The following is a 19,468-nucleotide window of genomic DNA, read 5'->3' on the forward strand; positions in this document are numbered from 1 at the left end:
ATTGTTGTCGACCATCATGCCTGTCTTCGTTTTCTTCTTTACTGGTGTATGGTGTTACTGAGTTATAGCTGATCTTCTCCTCTTTTTCTGTTCTTCCTCTTCCATTTCTATCCTCATATATCCATCTTCTTTATCTATTGTTTGCTTTGTGTGCTGTTTTTTTCTGTTTTCACTACACATACTGTTTTTTCCCCATGATAATGTCTGGTTCTGCTACTATTATGAATGCAGTCACCAGTATTTGATAATTTTCAGTTTCTGCTGAGATGTTGACAAGATCAGGTTATGTAGTAGCCAACAGCTATGACAAACTGCATCACAAACCGACGATTTGGAGGATGGGAGTTCAGTTCCCAGCAGAGGTTGGGTTTTTCTGCACATGGCTGGCTCTTGTCCACAGTGGCATGTGGTATTATGAGCAAATGCGAAGTTGGAGACCATACAGTCATATGTCATCCACTTCATGGATGTGTCTTTTGGAGTGCTGCTGCAATTTCCTGTCCAACTCTGTAGGTGTCTGTATCTCTTCCACCTGGCCTGGTTGATGCCATGAATTTGATGTGAAAAGAAGTGGCCCCAAACCTAAACTTGACCCGAATAGCATCATCATTATCCTCCTCCTCATTCATTATTGGTGTAGAAAAAAATTGTCCCAGATTCTGGTCTTTCAACTCTATGCCCTGTTACTGTCAGGAATGCCTTGTACATGCAGTGTACATATATGTTTGTCTATCTGTGGTCTATAGTGTGTAGTGTATGTAAGTGAGAGTGAAGCCCTGGAGCCACATAAAGCTAGCGCTGATTCAGATTCCCAACTTATATAACTGCGTGCATGTGTGTGCGCAAGCATGTGTGTGTGTGTGTGTGTGTGTGTGTGTGTGTGTGTGTCACAGTGTGTGTGTGTGTGTGTTTGTGCGTGTGCGTGCGTGTGTGTGTGTGTGTGTGTGTGTGTGTGTGTGTGTGTGTGTGTGAATTTTATTGCTGTAACATGTGCACTGAACGCAAGACAGATGAGCATGATGTCAAGCACACACACTTGTTACAGAGTAAGTGACATAGCCAGTTATCTAAGATCCCAGGAAAATTTGACAGACAAGTTTCCCCCCAAAAAAACCCCAACCTGACTGTACCCTTGTTTTGTGAAATATCTGTTGATATAAATTCAGCAGATATGACACAACCACATACATTCAGTTAAGATTAACCGACCAACCAAACTGCCAACCAACCAACTAACCAACCACCCAGTATGCCAGCCAGCCAGGCAGGAAGGCAGCTAGTCTCTTAGCCTCTTACAAAAAACTTGCAATGTACATCTGAAATGAAAGTCTACTTGCTACAGACTGAAGTAGTTCACATCAGTACAAGCACTGTTCTGACTCAGTGTGCTGGCAGTTCATGGCTGTGTTAAAAGGCATCATGTCTGGTGTGAAAGCTGACACCACAATAGGGCTTTTGTTATCTGAACAGAGAGATTCTCCATCTCAGGAGTCTGCCCCAAAGGACAGAATGCTCTCTGATTAGACTTGGGAACTTTGAGGGACAGACAGGCGAACAGACAGGCAGCTAGCATAGCCTGGCAGGATATCGAGGGACAGAACAGGTGAACAGATGGGCAGGCAAGTAAGCCTGACGCAGCGAGATTGAGGGACCGTTTGCAGTGCAGCGCTATTGATTCATATTTTCATACTCTGTTGTTCATGCCTGATGACCCACACTGGAATAGAGATAGACAGAATGGTAATTGTTTTTGCAATGTGTATTGTATTTATTTATCTGAATTCAATAATGATACTAAATCAATTATTACTTAAGTTTGTGTCTGTCCTTGTCTGAGTATTGCTGTCAGTGTAGTTGATATGTGTATCACTAAACATACAAAAACAGCAACAACCCACCAACATCCCTTGTAGTGGAGGCCCTAGCTTTCAGTTGATAGAAAAACAAAAACAAACAAACAAAAAAAACAACAACAAAAAAACATCAAACCATCTCAACGGGATGGCCAGATCACTTGTACTTGTAGTCCATGGAGGATGGACATGCTTATATAATGTATATGTGTGCATATGTATGTTCGTGTTGGTACTGATATACATAGATTATATCACTTGCATGCATGTGTACACACACACACACACACACACACACACACAGAGTGACACAAATATGTGCATGCACATCACTCCCACTCCCCCCCCCCCCCAATCCTCCCTCCCCCCCCCCCCCACACACACACTCAAACACATACAGAGCTGCATTTACACACTTTTTACCCATGCTCGCACATGCATACACATCACCCTACACTTAGAGATACAGACATGTCCACACATTCATATGTGATGGGGAGGAGAAAGACAGAGAGGAAGGAAAATGAAGACATGATGGAATGGAGAGGAGAGTATTTACAAGACTGACAGTGACATGAAGACACATCATAACAATAATGATAATCATGATAATGATAATAATAATTTCATTTATATAGCACCTTTCCATGTAAAACATATTCAGATGCACTGTAGAATGTAAAAACTGGCTTGTAACACAATTTGAAACAATAAACAGCAGCATGCATAAGCCTGCACTGACATACAACCAGACACTCCATCATTTCTTTATTTACACACACACACGCACACACACACACATCAAACCATCTCAGACTTGCCACGTGTTCTTGTACTGCATGATTCAGTACTCAGTGGTGTAGACCCCAAGCGGCTCGGTCATTCATATGGACTGAATGTGATGATGAAGAAGACACCCACTGCAGAACAGTGCACTTTTGACACCACGTCCGACAGTCCTGACGCCGTCCTCATACATGTGGGTGTAAATGACTTAAGAAATCTCGACGCAGAAGCAGCCAGCAATAAACTGACCTCAGCTGTTCAGCAAATAAGAAGAGAAATGAAAGCAAGCAGCAAGATCATTATCAGCAGGGCCACAACCACCCGTCAGAAAGAGCTAAGGCGCAGAATAGACTTGTTCAACGCCTTGCTGTAGACAAAGCTTCATGAACTGGACAACATCTCTTTCGTGGGTCATGACAACCTGTGTGCAGATTATCACATGAAAGATGAGGTACACCCTAACACAAGAGGTGCTGGTCTCCTGGCAGCCAATATCGGTCGACACCTTGATAACACGCTGTGGGAGAAGCCGACAGGAAAGACACGGCCATGACGTCAGTACAGACCTGTACATGACAACAGAAGAGGACAACCACGACAGCTACAGGATCGTTACCAAAAGGCGTTCACACAAGAACAAACCAACATACGACTTCAGGACGCTCAGCATAGAAACAGCAGAAACAAAACTTACATGCACAAGGACACATATGGCAGCAGAAACTACAACAGCTACACCGACATTCGTAAGAGAAATAATCGGAGCGACAACAGACACCGTCGAGCAGAGAGACACTTCAACAATACACCTGAACTCAGCACATTTCCTCACTTTGACGGACAGACAGAATATCAGTATCCACGGAACAGGCCAAGGAGAGGTTGGTCTGACAGATACAACCGACGCCACTACCCCTCATGCCATGAGGACAACGATAACTTCCACCACCTCACAGGAAGACGGTGCTCAGCGTTCGAGGAGGGTGACGGTGAACATGGCTACTTCCCCGGCATACGACGCTCCTCCCGTGAGAACGACGATGGATACAGCTATCATCCATATTCACGACGTTCAGCCTGCTCCGGATGGTCTTATTATGACAGACTACACAATACGTACTTTGATCAATAGAATGTACGCGGACATATAAGTAGATCCACCGGGCAATAGAGCATTTCACATAAACTGTAGACATAGGTAAAAGTCGTATCAACATTCTTTCATGGAATATCAAAGGTTTCATAGAAACAGTAGATGGTATTCGCGTGAATAAACTGAAAGACTACCAATTCATCAACAAATTACAATCATATGATATTGTATTCTTGGAAGAAACTCACTTAAATTATGAAAGCACAAAGGAAATATTTATTCCAAATTTTGCTCCAGGAATCCATTATTATCGAGAAAAACATAAAAAGGCTTGTAAGTCTTCAGGAGGAATATCTGTCTTTGTTAGAGATGAACTAAGAGAACACATACAATTTTTACCGCAAAGCAACTGCAATCTTGTATGGATCCATATACCAAACGCAGCTGAAAAGGAAAACGACACATATATCGGCTGTTGCTATATACCACCAGTAACATCATCTTTCGGTAAACTACATTCACCCCAGATATGGGATAGGTTGGAAAGTGACATTGAACATTTTACTACAAAAGGCAATATTATCTTATGTGGTGATTTCAATGCAAGGACAGGAATGGTTACTGATTATATTAACACAGACAACGATGATAATACCTACCTGTCGTCTTACCCTGGATATACTGATAGAGTAAACGACAGATGCTCGATGGACCAAACTGTTCACAAGCTTGGTCGCAAACTAATCGATGTCTGCATAAGCAATGATCTGCTTATTCGAAACGGAAGGACCCTAGGTGATTTAGAAGGAAAATATACATGCCACATACAACAAGGTAGCAGCGTTGTAGACTATTTCATATGTTCAGAACGCCTCACAAAAGACATATCTGAAATGAATGTAGAAGGTATCAGTCCGTTTTCCGATCATTGTCCGCTACGATTGTCAATGTACTTGTCAGTAAGGAAACAGAAAAGAAAAAAATCGCCTTACACTCACAGTAATAAGGAATGCAACAACCAAAACGGAAGTTATACTAAATTTTTCTGGAATGAAAATTCTGCCAGCGCTCTTGGTCATGCACTAAAGACAGGACAAATCATCAAATTATTACAAGAAATCAAAAGTGATTTAAACATTTCATCCACAAATAAAAGGGTAAATACTATAGTTGAAAAGTTCACAGATGCGTTGACAGAAGCATCTAAGTTAGCTGTTCATCATAAAGAATTCCGTAAAAAACGTAACACAAAGCAGTCTAAGAAATGGTTTGATCAGGCTTGTTACATCCAAAGACGAGAACTGAAATCTTTAAGAAATGCACTAAACAGAAACCCATGGAACAGAACGATACGCGATCAGTATTTTTACATGTTAAAATCATAAAACAAATGTGTAAAACAGAAGAAAAAATTGTATAAAAACAGGTTAGTTCAAAGCCTGAACGAAGCTATCTTAAAAGATCCAAACAGTGTATGGAAGACTCTAAACTCTCTCAACGATGCAGAAACTCCCATAGGTAATAGTTACAAACCGATGAGTAATACAAAATGGATGAAACATCTGGAGGACATCGTTGGGACACAAAGCTAAGTTGACCAAAGCACAAAAACAAAAATAAATACAGAACTAAGAAACATAAACTCGAATATAACATCTTCGTATCTTGATTTTCCAATTTCCACAAAAGAGATAATCAACGCATGCAGAAACTTACACAACAAAAAAAATCCTGGAAAAGACGGGATTACAAACGAAATCATAAAGGCTAGCCTACCGGAAACACCAGAAATACTAAAACTGTTATTTCAGTCTGTCCTTAACTCAGCACGTTCCCAGATATGTGGAAAAAAGGAATTAGCATACCAATTTACAAATCGGGAGACCAATTAAACCCAACCAATTATCGAGGAATAACTCTAAACAACTCACTTAGTAATCTTTTTTGTCAAATATTAAACAATCGAATAACAAACTACCTTGAAGACAATAATTTACTATCAAAAGAGCAAGCAGGCTTTCGAAAATAACACAAGACCTCGGACCACATATTCATACTTAAAAAGATAATTGACGATACTTTAAGAAAAAGAATGAATTGCCTTTATTGCTGTTTTGTTGATTTTCAGAAAGCATTTGACAGGGTCTGGCATCACGCTCTAATGCTAAAAATGTATCAAATCGGTATAAATGGAAATTGCTTTAGAATTATTCAAAGCATGTATGAAAATGCCACAGTTTGAACAAGAACTGATACGGGATTTTCTTCTGAAATACCCATATTGAAGGGGGTACTACAAGGGAACACACTCAGTCCCACCTTATTTAATATCTTTATCAATGATCTCCCGAAATGTCTGGGCGTTACTGACTCACCATCCATAGACCTTGACAAAAATGGTAGTGTTTCGTGTTTACTATATGCTGATGACCTAGTAATTTTGTCCATGACAAAGATAGGATTACAAAGGAAACTAGATAAACTCAATATGTATTGTGAAAACTGGAATCTAAAAATTAACATAGATAAAACTAAAGTGATAGTTTTCACACACACCGATCCCAAAGTGGCTGTTATTTTCACAATAGACAATGATATAATCCAGACAACTGATCAATACAAGTACTTGGGTATATTATTTCACAAAACTGGAACGTTCTTATTTGCCCAAGAGCACCTAGCCAAACAGGCATTAAAAGCAGCACATTCCCTCCGACGAATCGTTAAAAAGCAAGATATTCGTTTGGATATTGTACTGCAGCTTTTTGGTTCACTTGTTTTACCTATATTGTCATATGGATCCAATATTTGGTTCCCATGGGCTGAAACTAAAACTACCAATTCATTCAATACAGGAATGACAGATTTCTTTAGAAATTGTATTTCTTCGAAACATTCACATGAACAAATGCATATAACATTTTGCAAACTGCTTCTAGGGGTACATTCTAAAACAATGAATCTGCCAACTCTAGCAGAACTGGGCAGATTTCCAATTGGAATTCATATTGCATGCAGAGTTCTTGACCACTGGACTCATATTCTGGATGCACATAATGATAGCCATATCAGAAAGGTCTATATGTCGATGATGAACCAACCAGACACAATTGAAAATCCCTGGATACAATTTGTAAAGAATATTCTTCACAATGTAGGATTAGGTCATGTTTGGAATAATCAGTCAACATTTAGTAACAGCAGACTTAAATTTACATTACGCCAACAACTAAGAAATAGATATGTACAATTCTGGAAACAGAGAAAAACTGAATACAGCAGATTAGACTTCTACAACAAAATTAAAAGAAATGATTATCAAATTGAGAATTATCTAACTGATAAAATCGATCCTGCTCACAAACAAGCTCTTTGTCAACTCAGAATAAGCGCACATTATTTAAACATCGAACGAGGAAGATATGCAAACATTCCCAGAGAAGAGAGGTTATGTGCTATATGTGAAGTTGTTGAAGATGAATTACATTTCTTAGATACGTGTATCTTATTTCATAATTTGCGAAACTATCTAATCACAACTATACAGCAGTATGATCATCAATCAAATGTGATCTCTAGAAAAATACAAAACAATATCCTAAAACCAAGTGATTTATTCACCTGCGATGGCTGTCAAAAAACACTCGCCAACTATGTATTTCAGTGCATGCGTATTAGATGACCGTTTATTTCTTTGTTCCCTTGGTTCTTTGTTGTGTCTATTAATCCTTCGGGATTTTATGACAATAAATGAAGTCAAGTCAAGTCAAGTCAAGTCTCACACACACACACACACACACACACACACACAAAACATCACACACAACACAACACAACACTCATCATGCATGTATATGTCACATCACATACAGGTGATGCAGTTCAGGCCTGATGTGCCAACTCACAGTGCAGTGACAGGGATTGAAGGGCACAGCTCTCACAAACTCTCCACTCCAGTTTGTAGAGCTGCCAGCAAGGAAAAAAAGTGCATCTGTTATCAAGACTGGTTTCAGTTTAAAGTACTCTCGCTCAGGCCGAAACTTTTCCTTCTTTGTCCACAGTCATCAATATGTTTGAAAGGACATGAAACAGAATTCCTTCGTTTTCCTTCTTCCAACAGTTTTTGTTTTGAAGATCTTTGGCAGTTGTTTATTTATCATTTACTTTTGTTTTGATCTCTCAGTCTCAGACATGAATAGAGTGACTTGGTTGATTTTTGTTATATGATATGTAATAACCCAGTGTTATGGTTGTGTGTATGTGTATGCGTGTGTGTGTGTGTGTGTGTGTGTGTATGTGTGTGTGTGTATGTGTGTGTGTGTGTTTGCATGTGTGTGTGTGAGTGTGCATGTGTACGTGTGTGTGTGTTCGTATGCATGTGTTGGAGGGTGAAACTAACATAAGCAATTTCTTGGCTACTACTTGTGGCATTGGAACCAAAGTTGGCTGGATGGTAAGTTATGAATTTTACCTTTAAAGTCATCCTCTTCTCAGTGATATGGTAAGCAGGTTGAGAGGTTAAAAGATCAAGGTCATCGGACAAAATAGGAAAAGCTTGGAAGACTGTACCTTACATACAATTTTAATCAAATTTGGTCTTCTGAGTGGTAATGGGTGCAGCATGAAATCCCAAAAGTAATTCAAAATCAGAAGTTAAAGATCAAGATCATAACCTGGGTTGTGATATTGCACTGTATAAATATTATGTAGTTGTTATATTGTTATTATTATTATCATCATCATCATCATCGTCATCACCATTATTATCATTCATTATCACTCCCATCCCTTCTTGTTGTAAAGTAGTCAAGAGAAAGAAGAATGGAGTGTACTGGAAAATCTTGTGCTCTCCCCTTTGAAGTGATTTGTGAGACAGACAATGACAGAAGGATAAAATAATTGTTTGTCTTATGTTCTTGACATTACTTACTTGTTTGGGGTTGGAGGAGGTCATAATTGCCGAGTACCCGTTCTTTTCACTGGAGTGTGTCTTTGTTAGCCAGCCATCCTTTAACTTGTCAAGAAACAAAAATGACATGTACACACAGAACCTCCCCCATTCCCATTAAAAGAAAAGATAGAACAAAAAAGCACCCCCAACCTTCCCCTCCCCCCCAAAAATTCAGCTACTAACTACACATATACACACACATGTGTATGTGCGCACACCCTTCCTCTTTCCCTCGTTCACTCACTTACGCGGGCACGCATTCACACACACACACCATTCTCCCTCCCTATCATACACAGACACATAGAATATACACAGCTGCAAAGACAACAAACTGACAAAAGTTACATATTGGAAAATAAACTGAGGATTAAAAAAGGCAAAGCATTGATTCCTGTGTCAAGCTGACTCTGACATTAAGAGAACTGCCGGTTGCATCATTGACAATATGACAGTGAAGATTCTCAGGTGACCTCTGAGTCACATGTCATCACTCCACTTGTGATGCCAGTAGTTCAATGCTGCACATGCAATACTTTTATTCACTACACTAATAGTTTTAATACAATTATGTGAGCATTCTGTACTTTGTTTTATGACATTTATATTATAGTTACAGTTGTGATGTTAGTGGTACATTGCTTAACACCTTGACTGCTGAATAAGATCAGTGTGGCATGTGTTGATGTAGGGTTACTGTGTTTTGTGTACTTTATCAGTGATGTAATTGATTTTGCTGACAAAAAAAGCAATCCTGAGAGGAAAAAGTCCAAATGCAGAATGGTGACTGACATCCTGACCTTTAACTCTTTATTTTTTCAGGGAAGTGACAGCCCTTCACTCATGAGCATAATTGTTGGCAGCAGTCAAGGGCTTAATACTTTGTTTCACTCCACAATAGTCAGTAATGACCAGTCATAGTTGTGATTGTGGTATACCAACACTCTGTCCTTTGTAATGCCAGTAGTTCATGTTGTGCATCATTCATTTCACCACAAACTAAAGCAGTGTATGGCTTCAGACTTCAGTTGTCAACAGCCAACAGTATGTGCCTTGTTTCACTTTTCAGTAACACTCCAGTGATGATGCCAGTACTCAGTGCATTCATGTACTTTTGTCTTACTGCAGCCACTTAGGCAGTTGTTATTGCACTGGATCACTGCTTTATACTTTATTTTTTGGTGAGCCAGAATTTTGGACATTTTGTTTTCTGTATTTTGGTGGTGATGAAGATGCTGCTATGGGGGTCGATTGATTTAAGGTTTAGAACAACCCATAAAAGCTGTACTCTTATAATGTATCCTGCACTGTTGGTCAGGGAATTGGAGCTACACTATTCATGCATCAGTGAAGTAGATGACCCTTGACTGATATCCCAGTCTTTCCATTTGAGCCCGTAACACACTCAGCTCTAGGATGTGGTCATGGGCCAGAAAACCCACCTCTGATGTGGCTCAAACCGGTGTCCTCCCAGTCATCAGTCTGTAATGCAGACAACTTCACCACAGCTGCTTTGTACTTTGTGCTTCTCTTCTGTGGCTAGACTGCCATCATTCATGTTTTTGTAAGCAAACTTTCAGTTCTGATATTCAGAAAAAGAACCTTTTGACAAAAAAAGCTCTGAAACAAGGTATGAGTCACATGGAGATTTTTCAGTGCACTGGCCTTTCCCAAGGCAAAATAGACTCATACGAAAAGAGATAATGTGAATGAATGACACAAATGAAAGGTAATGAATATCACAGGCAAAAAGGAGGAAGTCGTTGAACTGTCTTTGTTTTAATTTCCAGTAGCATCTGGTATTGGGGGTGGGTGTTGGCTAGGATGAATCTCATTTTAGTTGAATGTCAGTAAATACCAAGTTGTCATTTATTTCAAATGAAACAAATAAACAGAGCAGTGTTTTTGCTTTGTTTACTGATGAGCGTATTATAAAGTTTGTGTGTGTGTGTGTGTGTGTGTGTGTGTGTGTGTGCGCGCACACAAATGTTCATGTGTGTTTGGGTGCATGTGCGTGCATGTACCTGTGTGTGTTTTATGTTTCAGGGCAGATATGGAAAGTACCTATGCCAAAGGGCTAAACAAACTGGCTGCTAAGCTTCTGAAAGCTGTTCAAACAAGTGTGGGGTATGTAATGTTGGTTTGTGTGTTATAACTGAACAGACTCTTTGTTTGGGAGTTTGTTTTGCTCACCCCTCCCATCCACCACCCCGGCTTCTTCTTTGTTCTGCCTTTCTTCTCTCTGTTACACTACACCATCTTGCTGCTCTCTGTCTCTCTCTTCCTCTCTCCCTTATTCTCTGCTTCCTCTCTCCTCTCTCTTCTCTCTTTCTCTGTGTCCTTCCTCTCTCTGGGTTTGCCTGCCTGTCTGTCTCTTTCTCCTCTTTCTCTGTCTCCCTTCCAATCTCTCCTCTCTTGCATCTCTCTCTCCCCACTCTCTCCTTTTCTTCTCTGTCTTTCCTTCCCTCTTTTTCTCTCTTCTTCTCCTTCTCTCCCCTCCCTTTCTCTCCCTTTCTTCTCTTCCCCCATACTCTCTCCTCCCCCCCCCCCCGCACCCCCTCAGTATCAGTGTATGTCTCTTGTGTCTGTTTTTCTTTGTCAGTCTCTGTTGAGCCCCCCTCCCTCCCTTCCTTAGTATCAGTGTATGTCTCTTGTGTCTGTTTTTCTTTATCAGTCTCTGTTGCCCCCTCGTACCCCCCGCCCTCTGTATCAGTGTATGTCTCTTGTGTCTGTTTTTCTTTATCAGTCTCTGTTGAGCCCCTCCTCCCTCCCTCCCTGTCACCCATCTCTGTGCACCTCTGTATGTCATGTTTTGTTTGCTGATGTGGCAGTCTCTTCTTTTTTCTTGGGGAGGGAGGCGTGCACGTGCGCGCGCGCGCACACACACACACACACACACACACACACACACACACATGGTGGTGTGTCCATCGAGATCGATGATGACCATCGTTGTCATCCAGATGGGGGATGGGGGGAGGGTGGTGGTGGGGTTGGGGGGAGGATGCTCATGAATCTATCTGTGAATGCGCAGATGGCTGAATAGTCCAATCTGCGCACGAAATGTTCGCTGACAGTTGGGGCAGACAAAGACAGGCATATCATTGTCAGGGAGCTTGTTTGCCCGTGACTTTCTGGCCTGCCTCTTCTGAACAGCTGCAGCAGTCCTGTTGGCCTCGCACAACTTGGCGCCTTTGTGCACAGCAGCACGCCATTTGTCACGGTCCACTGCAGATTCCTCCCAAGAGTCAGGGTTGATATCAAACACTTTAAGAGAGACTTTCAGAGTATCTCTGAAGCGCTTTTTTTTTTTAATCTTCAGTTTAACGTCTATTCACTATAAGTGTTTTTAGACGGAAAGGAGTAAAGAAAAGGATAAAGGAAAGGGAATGCATGTGAATATTAGTGTAAAAAAAAATATTCATGTTATGTAACAGAGGAAAAGTATATTATAAGAAAAAGGTCTAAAGAGATTGTGGTGTGTATTGAATGAGGTGTCATGGGAAGGAGAATATGTATATGCATATCAACAAGTATTAACCTATAACAATGTAAATATAAATAACAACATTAATTATAACACATCAAAGGAGGATACCAACTGGACTGGAGTTTAAAATTTCCGAAAACATTCTAAGCAATGAATAATCATTCAAAATCTTTTCAGTGGCTAATGAAATATTGGAAGAAAAGTCATCAACTACATCTTTAGGAATTAACGGTCTTATGCTCGGACAATGAATGAGTAGATGACTTACAGTTATTTGCTTACCGCATATACATTTTATATTTTTAGAAAATTTTGTACGAAAGGCATTTAAACGAATTCTATACATTAGACTTGTAATTTGTCTTGAATGTGCTGCTGGTGTCAAATTTAGAAAATGTTTGGGATTAGCTGCATTCTTTGTGTTTACACAACATTGGTAATATTGATTATTTGAATCTATAAGTAATTTCTTAAACCGATTTCTAGATACATTTTCTATACAACTAATGTATTCATGTAGATCTAACTGGATGTCAAGTTGTATTGCGCCTTCGAAATTACGTGCTGCTCTTCTAGCTGCTTGGTCTACCCACTCATTTGAAGATATTCCACAGTGCGAAGGTACCCAACAGAAAGTTAATTTAATGCTCTGTTTTGTCAGTTGGTGAATAATATGTTTTATTTCCATTGTCATCTCTATTCACTTCTTTGAATTTGGAGATTCTATAGCTTTTAATACTGACTTCGAGTCTACACATAATAGAATTTCACTGACAGTTTTCGGAATGTCTGAAATATAATTTAAGGCCATAAGTATGGCTATAAGTTCAGCTGTGAAAATGGAATATTGTCTACCAATATAGTATAATTTTTCTAATCTAAATGAAGGAATTACAAAAGCCGCTCCTGAATTACCATCTTCTAGAACAGATCCGTCTGTGTATATTTTTAGATAATTAGAATATTGATATTCTATATGGGAGAGCACTTCAGGTTTTAACAAAAATGGTGACTGGTTCTTGGATAAATCTGTATAATCCATGTCAAAGGTAGCTTTACACTGCTTCCATTCAGGGACTGGTGAAAAAGTAGGTATTTTTGCAATTTGCTTGTCTCTTGATTCCGTAGCACTAATGAAGCGCTTCTTCTGACCTCCGTGTGATCTCTTCCCTTGTTGCAGCTCGCCATAGAAGAGCCTTTTGGGCAGCCGATGGTCTGGCATGCACGCCACGTGTCCAGCCCAGCGAAGCAGGGACTGCATCAGGATGGTGAAGATGCTGGGAAGGGTGGCTTTTGCGAGCACCTCTGTGTCTGGGGTCCTGTCTTGCCACTTGATGTTCGGTAGCTTCCTGAGGCATGTTGTGTGGAAGTGGTTCAGCTTCTTGGCATGTCGTTGGTACACTGTCCAAGTTTCGCAGGCATACAGTAGTGTGGGGAGAACTACTGCTCTGTAGACCTTTAGCTTGGTCTCAAGACTAATGCCTCTTCTGTTCCAGACATTTGCACTGAGTCTGCCAAAAGTTGCGCTTGCTCTTGCAATCCTGACGTTCACTTCATCGTCGATGGTCGCATTTTGTGACAGTGTGCTGCCAAGGTATGTGAACCGCTCCACCGCACTGAGTCTCTGACCGTTGACTGTGATGTTGGGCTCAACATAGGGTTTCCCTGGGGCTGGCTGATGGAGAACTTCACTTTTCCTCGTGCTGATGGTAAGGCCGAAGTTCCTGCTGGCAGTGGCAAACTTGTCGACGCTGAGTTGCATGTCAGCTTCAGATCCAGCGTTGAGGGCACAATCATCATAAAACAAAAAGTCTCTGATGATGTCTGTCATGACCTTCGTTTTTGCTTGAAGCCTTCTGAGGTTAAACAACTTGCAATCTGTTCGGTACTTTAGGCCGATTCCAACATCGCCATCTCTGAAGGCATCAGTAAGCATTGCAGAGAACATGAGGCTGAACAGTGTTGGAGCCAGGACGCAGCCTTGCTTGACACCATTTGTGACAGCAAAAGGAGCAGATGTTTCGCCATTGTCCTTGACTCGAGCCTGCATGCCTTCATGGAATTGGCTGACCAAGGAAACAAATTTCCGAGGGCATCCGTACTTGGCCATGATCTTCCACAGTCCCTCTCTACTCACGGTGTCGAAGGCCTTAGTGAGGTCGACATAGGTGAACAGAAGATCAGCATTTTGCTCCTGACATTTCTCTTGCAGCTGCCTTGCAGCAAACACCATGTCGGTGGTTCCGCGCTCTTTCCGGAATCCACATTGGCTCTCAGGCAAATGACCTTGGTCAAGGTGTGCTGTGAGGCGGTTTAATAGGATCCTGGCAAGTATCTTGCCTGCGATGGAGAGCAAGGAAATGCCCCGATGGTTATCACAGGCTTGCCGGTTCCCCTTTCGCTTGTACAAGTGAATGATAGATGCATCTTTGAAATCCTGGGGGACCGTCTCTTCTTTCCACATGAGTGAGTACAGCTGATGGAGCTTCTCAGTCAGCACAGTGCCTCCATCCTTGTAGACCTCTGCTGGTATAGAGTCTGAGCCAGGTGCTTTGCCACTGGATAGCAGACGGATTGCTTTATGGGTCTCAAGAAGTGTTGGCGGATCGTCCAGTGCTTCGTTGATGGGGACTTGTGGGAGACGGTCTATGGCTTCATCATTTATGGAGGAAGGGCGATTTAAGACACTGTTGAAGTGCTCAGCCCAGCGTTCAAGAATTTTCTCCTTCTCGGTGATCAAGGTATTCCCATCTGCACAGAGGAGGGGGGATGATCCTGAGGATGTGGGGCCGTAGACTTCTTTTAAGGCATCATAGAACCTCTTCATATCGGGCCTGTCAGCATATCCCTGGATCTCATCAGCTTTGTCACTCAGCCACTTATCCTGCATCTGGCGTAACTTTTGCTGAACAGTCCTGCGGATGGCATCGTACGCATCCTTTTTTGATGTGGACTTTGGGTTGCTCAGGTAGGCTTGATGCAGACGGCGTTTCTCATCCAGAAGCTGCTTGATTTCATCACAGTTTTCATCAAACCAGTCTTTGTGCTTTCTGGTCATGGGTCCCAGGGTCTCTGAAGCTGTACTATAGATCAGCTCACGCAGGGTCCTCCAGTCAGAGTCCACATTCTGGTTGTCCAGAGAGGCGGATTCCAGACGATCTTCCAGCAGCTCCACAAAGGACTGTTTGATGGTGGTGTTATTCAGCTTAGCGATGTTGAGCCGTTTTGGAGCCTTCTGGCCTTGGGGGCGTCTCTTGGGCTGGATTCGAATATTCAGCTTCGAGACTACAAGGCGATGGTCTGTCTAACACTCGGCGCCGCACATGGTCTTTGTTACACGTACATCTTGCCTATCCCTTTTCCTGACGATGACGTAATCGATGAGATGCCAATGCTTTGAGCGAGGGTGCATCCATGACGTCCTGTTACGGGTAGGGAGGCAGAAAACTGTGTTGGTTATCAGCAGTTCGTGCTCTGCACAAGTCTGAAGCAAAAACAATCCATTTGGGTTGCAGTGGCCCACACCGTGCTTTCCAATCACTCCATCCCAGGAGATGTAGTCAGAGCCAACTCTAGCATTGAAGTCCCCAAGAATGATGAGCTTGTCTGCTTTAGGGATAGCAGCAATGACAGAGTGAAGGTCCTCGTAGAACTTCACCTTCACTTCATCCGGGTTGGTCATGGTTGGGGCGTAGGCACTGACAGTGGTGAGGTGCTTCTGGCCAGATGCCAGTGGGAGTTTCATGGTCATAAGCCTATCGTTGACTCCCTTTGGGATTCCAGCTAGCTTGCTGACAAGTGCTGTTTTTACTGCAAAACCAACGCCAGCCTCACGTCGCTCTTCGCTTCCTTGTCCACTCCAGAAGAAGGTGTAACCAGATCCCCGTTCACAGAGCTCGCCTTCGCCTGCAAGCCGAGTCTCACTCAAGGCTGCGATGTCAATGTTGTATCTGGCGAGTTCGGATGCAACTAGTGCCGTTCTCCTTTGGGGTCTGTCCGCGTTATCTCTGTCCAGGAGAGTCCTTATGTTCCAAGCACCAATGGTGAGAGGAACGATCCTTGTTTTTTTCTTTTCTTTCTTTTTGTTTCGACCGCTGATGTAGGGTCCCCGCCAGCCGCGGTATGCTGGCCAGGGTGATATGGAGCAGGCAATTTTTAGGGCACCTTTTCTAGCCCCTTCCTCATGCCAGGGAGGTGAGCAGTGCATTCCTAAAGAGGGCTGCTCAGACGCTCAGACGGCTGCGGAGCTCCATCGCTGCTCCTGTCGACGAAGAACGACCCTATGGCCTGAGCCGCCTGCGTGCAGGTCTGCGGCTGCGACTGCCAGTGTACCCACACCTGTCGTTTCGTCGCTCGCCTGTCGCCACAGGACTTGGGGGTGATGAAATGATGAAGGATGAAAGGTCATTTTGGATGACTGATGACTTGCGCGATGAGTTTGTTTAAAGTGAAGAGGAGTTGCGCAACGTCGACCTCACTCTCTCGTCCGGGTCCACCAATTTCCAGTGGCAAGACTAAGTCGAGATGACTGGAGGATGAGCATGGATGCAGTGGATGACCAAGATATCCTTTCAGTGTCTCATCTTGCTCTCTGCACTCCACAGTGTGTTGCTGTAGCCGCCTTCCTCTCCGTTGAACCGATAGGTTTCTTCCGCAGATTCTGCCGGATCCAGACTTCGCATGCATGGGTAGACACACCCCGGGGGCCAACTGCGTGTGGCATGCACACAGCACAGTGGAGCTAGATGGCCGTCGGTGGCTCTTCTGAGCCGACGCCCTTTTATGGATCTCCATAAGGGTGTCTAGCCACCCGCCTCACCAGTCCCGGAAGGGAGCAGTGGGAGTGCCGGTTTAGTCACCGGCAACCCGACCCTGAACAGGTTGTACTGGATTACAGGTTACCAGTAGCAGATCTAATGACCTGACCTGACCCATCTGTACACACACATACACACACACAGAAGACAGGTTTGTGAGATTTTGACTTTGGCATTTGTTCTGCCCTTCTGTCCATGTAATTATCCCTCTCTCTGCTTCTGTCTCATATTTGGAGTTGCAGGGTGAGTGTGGGGCAGTATGTGGTTGTATGAACTCATTGTCATTGACAGCATTTTGACAAGTCACTGGAATAACAAGTGATCATGCTTCCTTGTTACATGTTGTCCTATTTTCTTTTTTCTTTGTCTCCTCTTTTTCCCCACTGTCTTTATCCCAAAGGTGTGCACCTCAATTCTTGATCAGTGGACTTGGCCTGAGTGGTTGGAGCATTGGTTTTTCACTTTGAGGGTCCTGGTTTCAAAACTCTGGTTTCTCAACTGCTCCACCTGCATGCGTGGCTGCTGTGCGGTCGGAACTGTCAGCATCATCATTGAAGTCTTCGACCCCTCGGTCGGCCTCTGCGTCGGCTGCGCTGACCCAGGGGGGTGCCTCCTCTGACCTCCTCTCCATAGTCACCAAAGCAAGGAGGGAGAGAACTGAGACTTTGTATGACTTTCGCTGGAAGAAATAGTTGCGGTGGTGTACGGCTCAGGACGTTCTCCCCTACTAACCCTACGAGCATGCAGCTGGCCAACTTTCTGGCTCACTGCTCCTCGGTTCTCAACCTGTCTGCTAGTTCTGTGCGAGGGTACAGGTCTGCCATCTGTACCACAGTCAAACAGCTAGTGCTCCTGCGGATTTCCTGCTAAGAGAGGTGGCTAGGGGTGCCTCTCTGAAGGAAGCTAGAAACCTCAGAAGAGTGCCCCTTTGGGACTTGTTCCTGGTGCTGGATTTCATTCAAAAACCTTTCGAAAACCTCGAAAACCCTTCGAGCCATTGAGGACTATTCCTTTCGACTTACTCACCGGTCCCAAGGTTGTCATAGCCAAGGGGTGGCAATGGGGACAAGCTCCCATTGTCTATAAAATGCCCCTCAGCGCGCGTCTCCAACAGCCTCTGACAACTAAGTCCAGCTCCTAGCCTGCTCGTGTGGCTTAGATATAAGCCCGGCGGAACTGCTACTACTGATAGGAGAAGGGGCGAAGGCGGGTCACCTGGCGCCTGAAAACCAGTGCTTTGGGTAGATGGGGCTCATCAGTCTGGGAAGACAGCTCATCTAAGAGAAGGAAAACTCTGATTTCAAACCTCCGCTGCCTTGCGGCCATACCCACTTATAGGAAAGGCTTCGGGAGTCAACCCTGAGGAAAAGTCCGGGCAGATGGAGTCCGTTTGCCTCAGCAGGCAGTCCTTCCAAGAGAAGGAAAACTCCCAAGAGAAAACCCGGCCAACTGTAAACCATTACCAGAACAGGAGATCACCGAAGACGGCGCCACAGTGGCCTCTCTAAGGGGCATGATGTAGTCAAAACCGGCTGTGCACGCACTCTACAACACATGGCTACGCAGACAACATTAGACCGATGTGGTGTCGTCTTCCTGGACCATGGCCGGGGGGAGACGGTGCCGGGCCCTCAGCCTCAAAGGGGCCCATCCACTACTACCGACCACGGACACGATGCTTCCCAGACTCTTTGGGGAGAACAGAATAGAGCACATGGGCAAGCAGCACTTCGTATCATCCACTGGAATGCGGAAGGAGTACAGCGCAAGAAGGTTGAGCTCCAACGGTTTCTGCTTGAAAATGCGATCGATGTATGTTGCATCCAAGAGACTCACCTCAAGAACACTCACCGCTTTTTCATAAGAGGTTACGAGTTGTTCAGACAGACCGAGAGAACAGACCAAAGGGAGGCCTCATCACCCTGGTAAGAAACAACATCCCAGCGGCAGAGACCCAGAGTTCTGGTCAAGCTGATCTCGACACAGAATTTCTTGGAGTCAAGTTGGTGTTGCCAGGCATGTCAGTGACAGTCCTCAACGTCTACTCACCTACAAACCAAATACAGCTTGACTCTTTCCTCGTTGACTCCCACAGCTGGATCATCATAGGAGACTTTAACAGCCACTCACCCAGCTGGGGCTACCAAGATCTCAACAAGAAGGGAGAAGATGTGGAAAACTGGGCAATCAGTAACCAGCTGATCCTCATCAACAGTCCAAAAGATCCACCTACATGCTACTCACGAGCATGGAGGACCACAAGCACTCCTGACCTGGCCTTCGCGACAGACGACATCCATAGCATTGCCCAAAGGGAGGTGTCGCCCTAGCTTGGACGCAGCGACCACAGGCCAGTGATCATTACAGTACAGAGATATTTTGAAACCCATCCCACCAGGCTCCCAGGAAGCTGGAATTACAAGAAGGCAAACTGGGAACTTTTCAAGCACGAGGCAGACAAGAGGACTTCTGCGCTGA

General features: G+C 43.6%; 1 protein-coding gene across 3 annotated transcripts in view; it reads left to right on the top strand.

Annotated features, from left to right (window-relative positions):
• Nucleotides 1–19,468, top strand: part of LOC143293842 (nostrin-like) — a 113,274-nt gene that overhangs the window by 30,830 nt on the left and 62,976 nt on the right. For all 3 annotated transcript variants that reach the window (XM_076605128.1, XM_076605126.1, XM_076605127.1), the window contains one exon: nt 10,730–10,810. In XM_076605128.1, the coding sequence (XP_076461243.1) occupies nt 10,730–10,810 (81 nt within the window). The remainder of the gene's footprint in view (nt 1–10,729; nt 10,811–19,468) is intronic.

Source organism: Babylonia areolata, chromosome 19 (genome assembly GCF_041734735.1).
Source record: "Babylonia areolata isolate BAREFJ2019XMU chromosome 19, ASM4173473v1, whole genome shotgun sequence".
Taxonomy (NCBI): domain Eukaryota; kingdom Metazoa; phylum Mollusca; class Gastropoda; order Neogastropoda; family Buccinidae; genus Babylonia; species Babylonia areolata.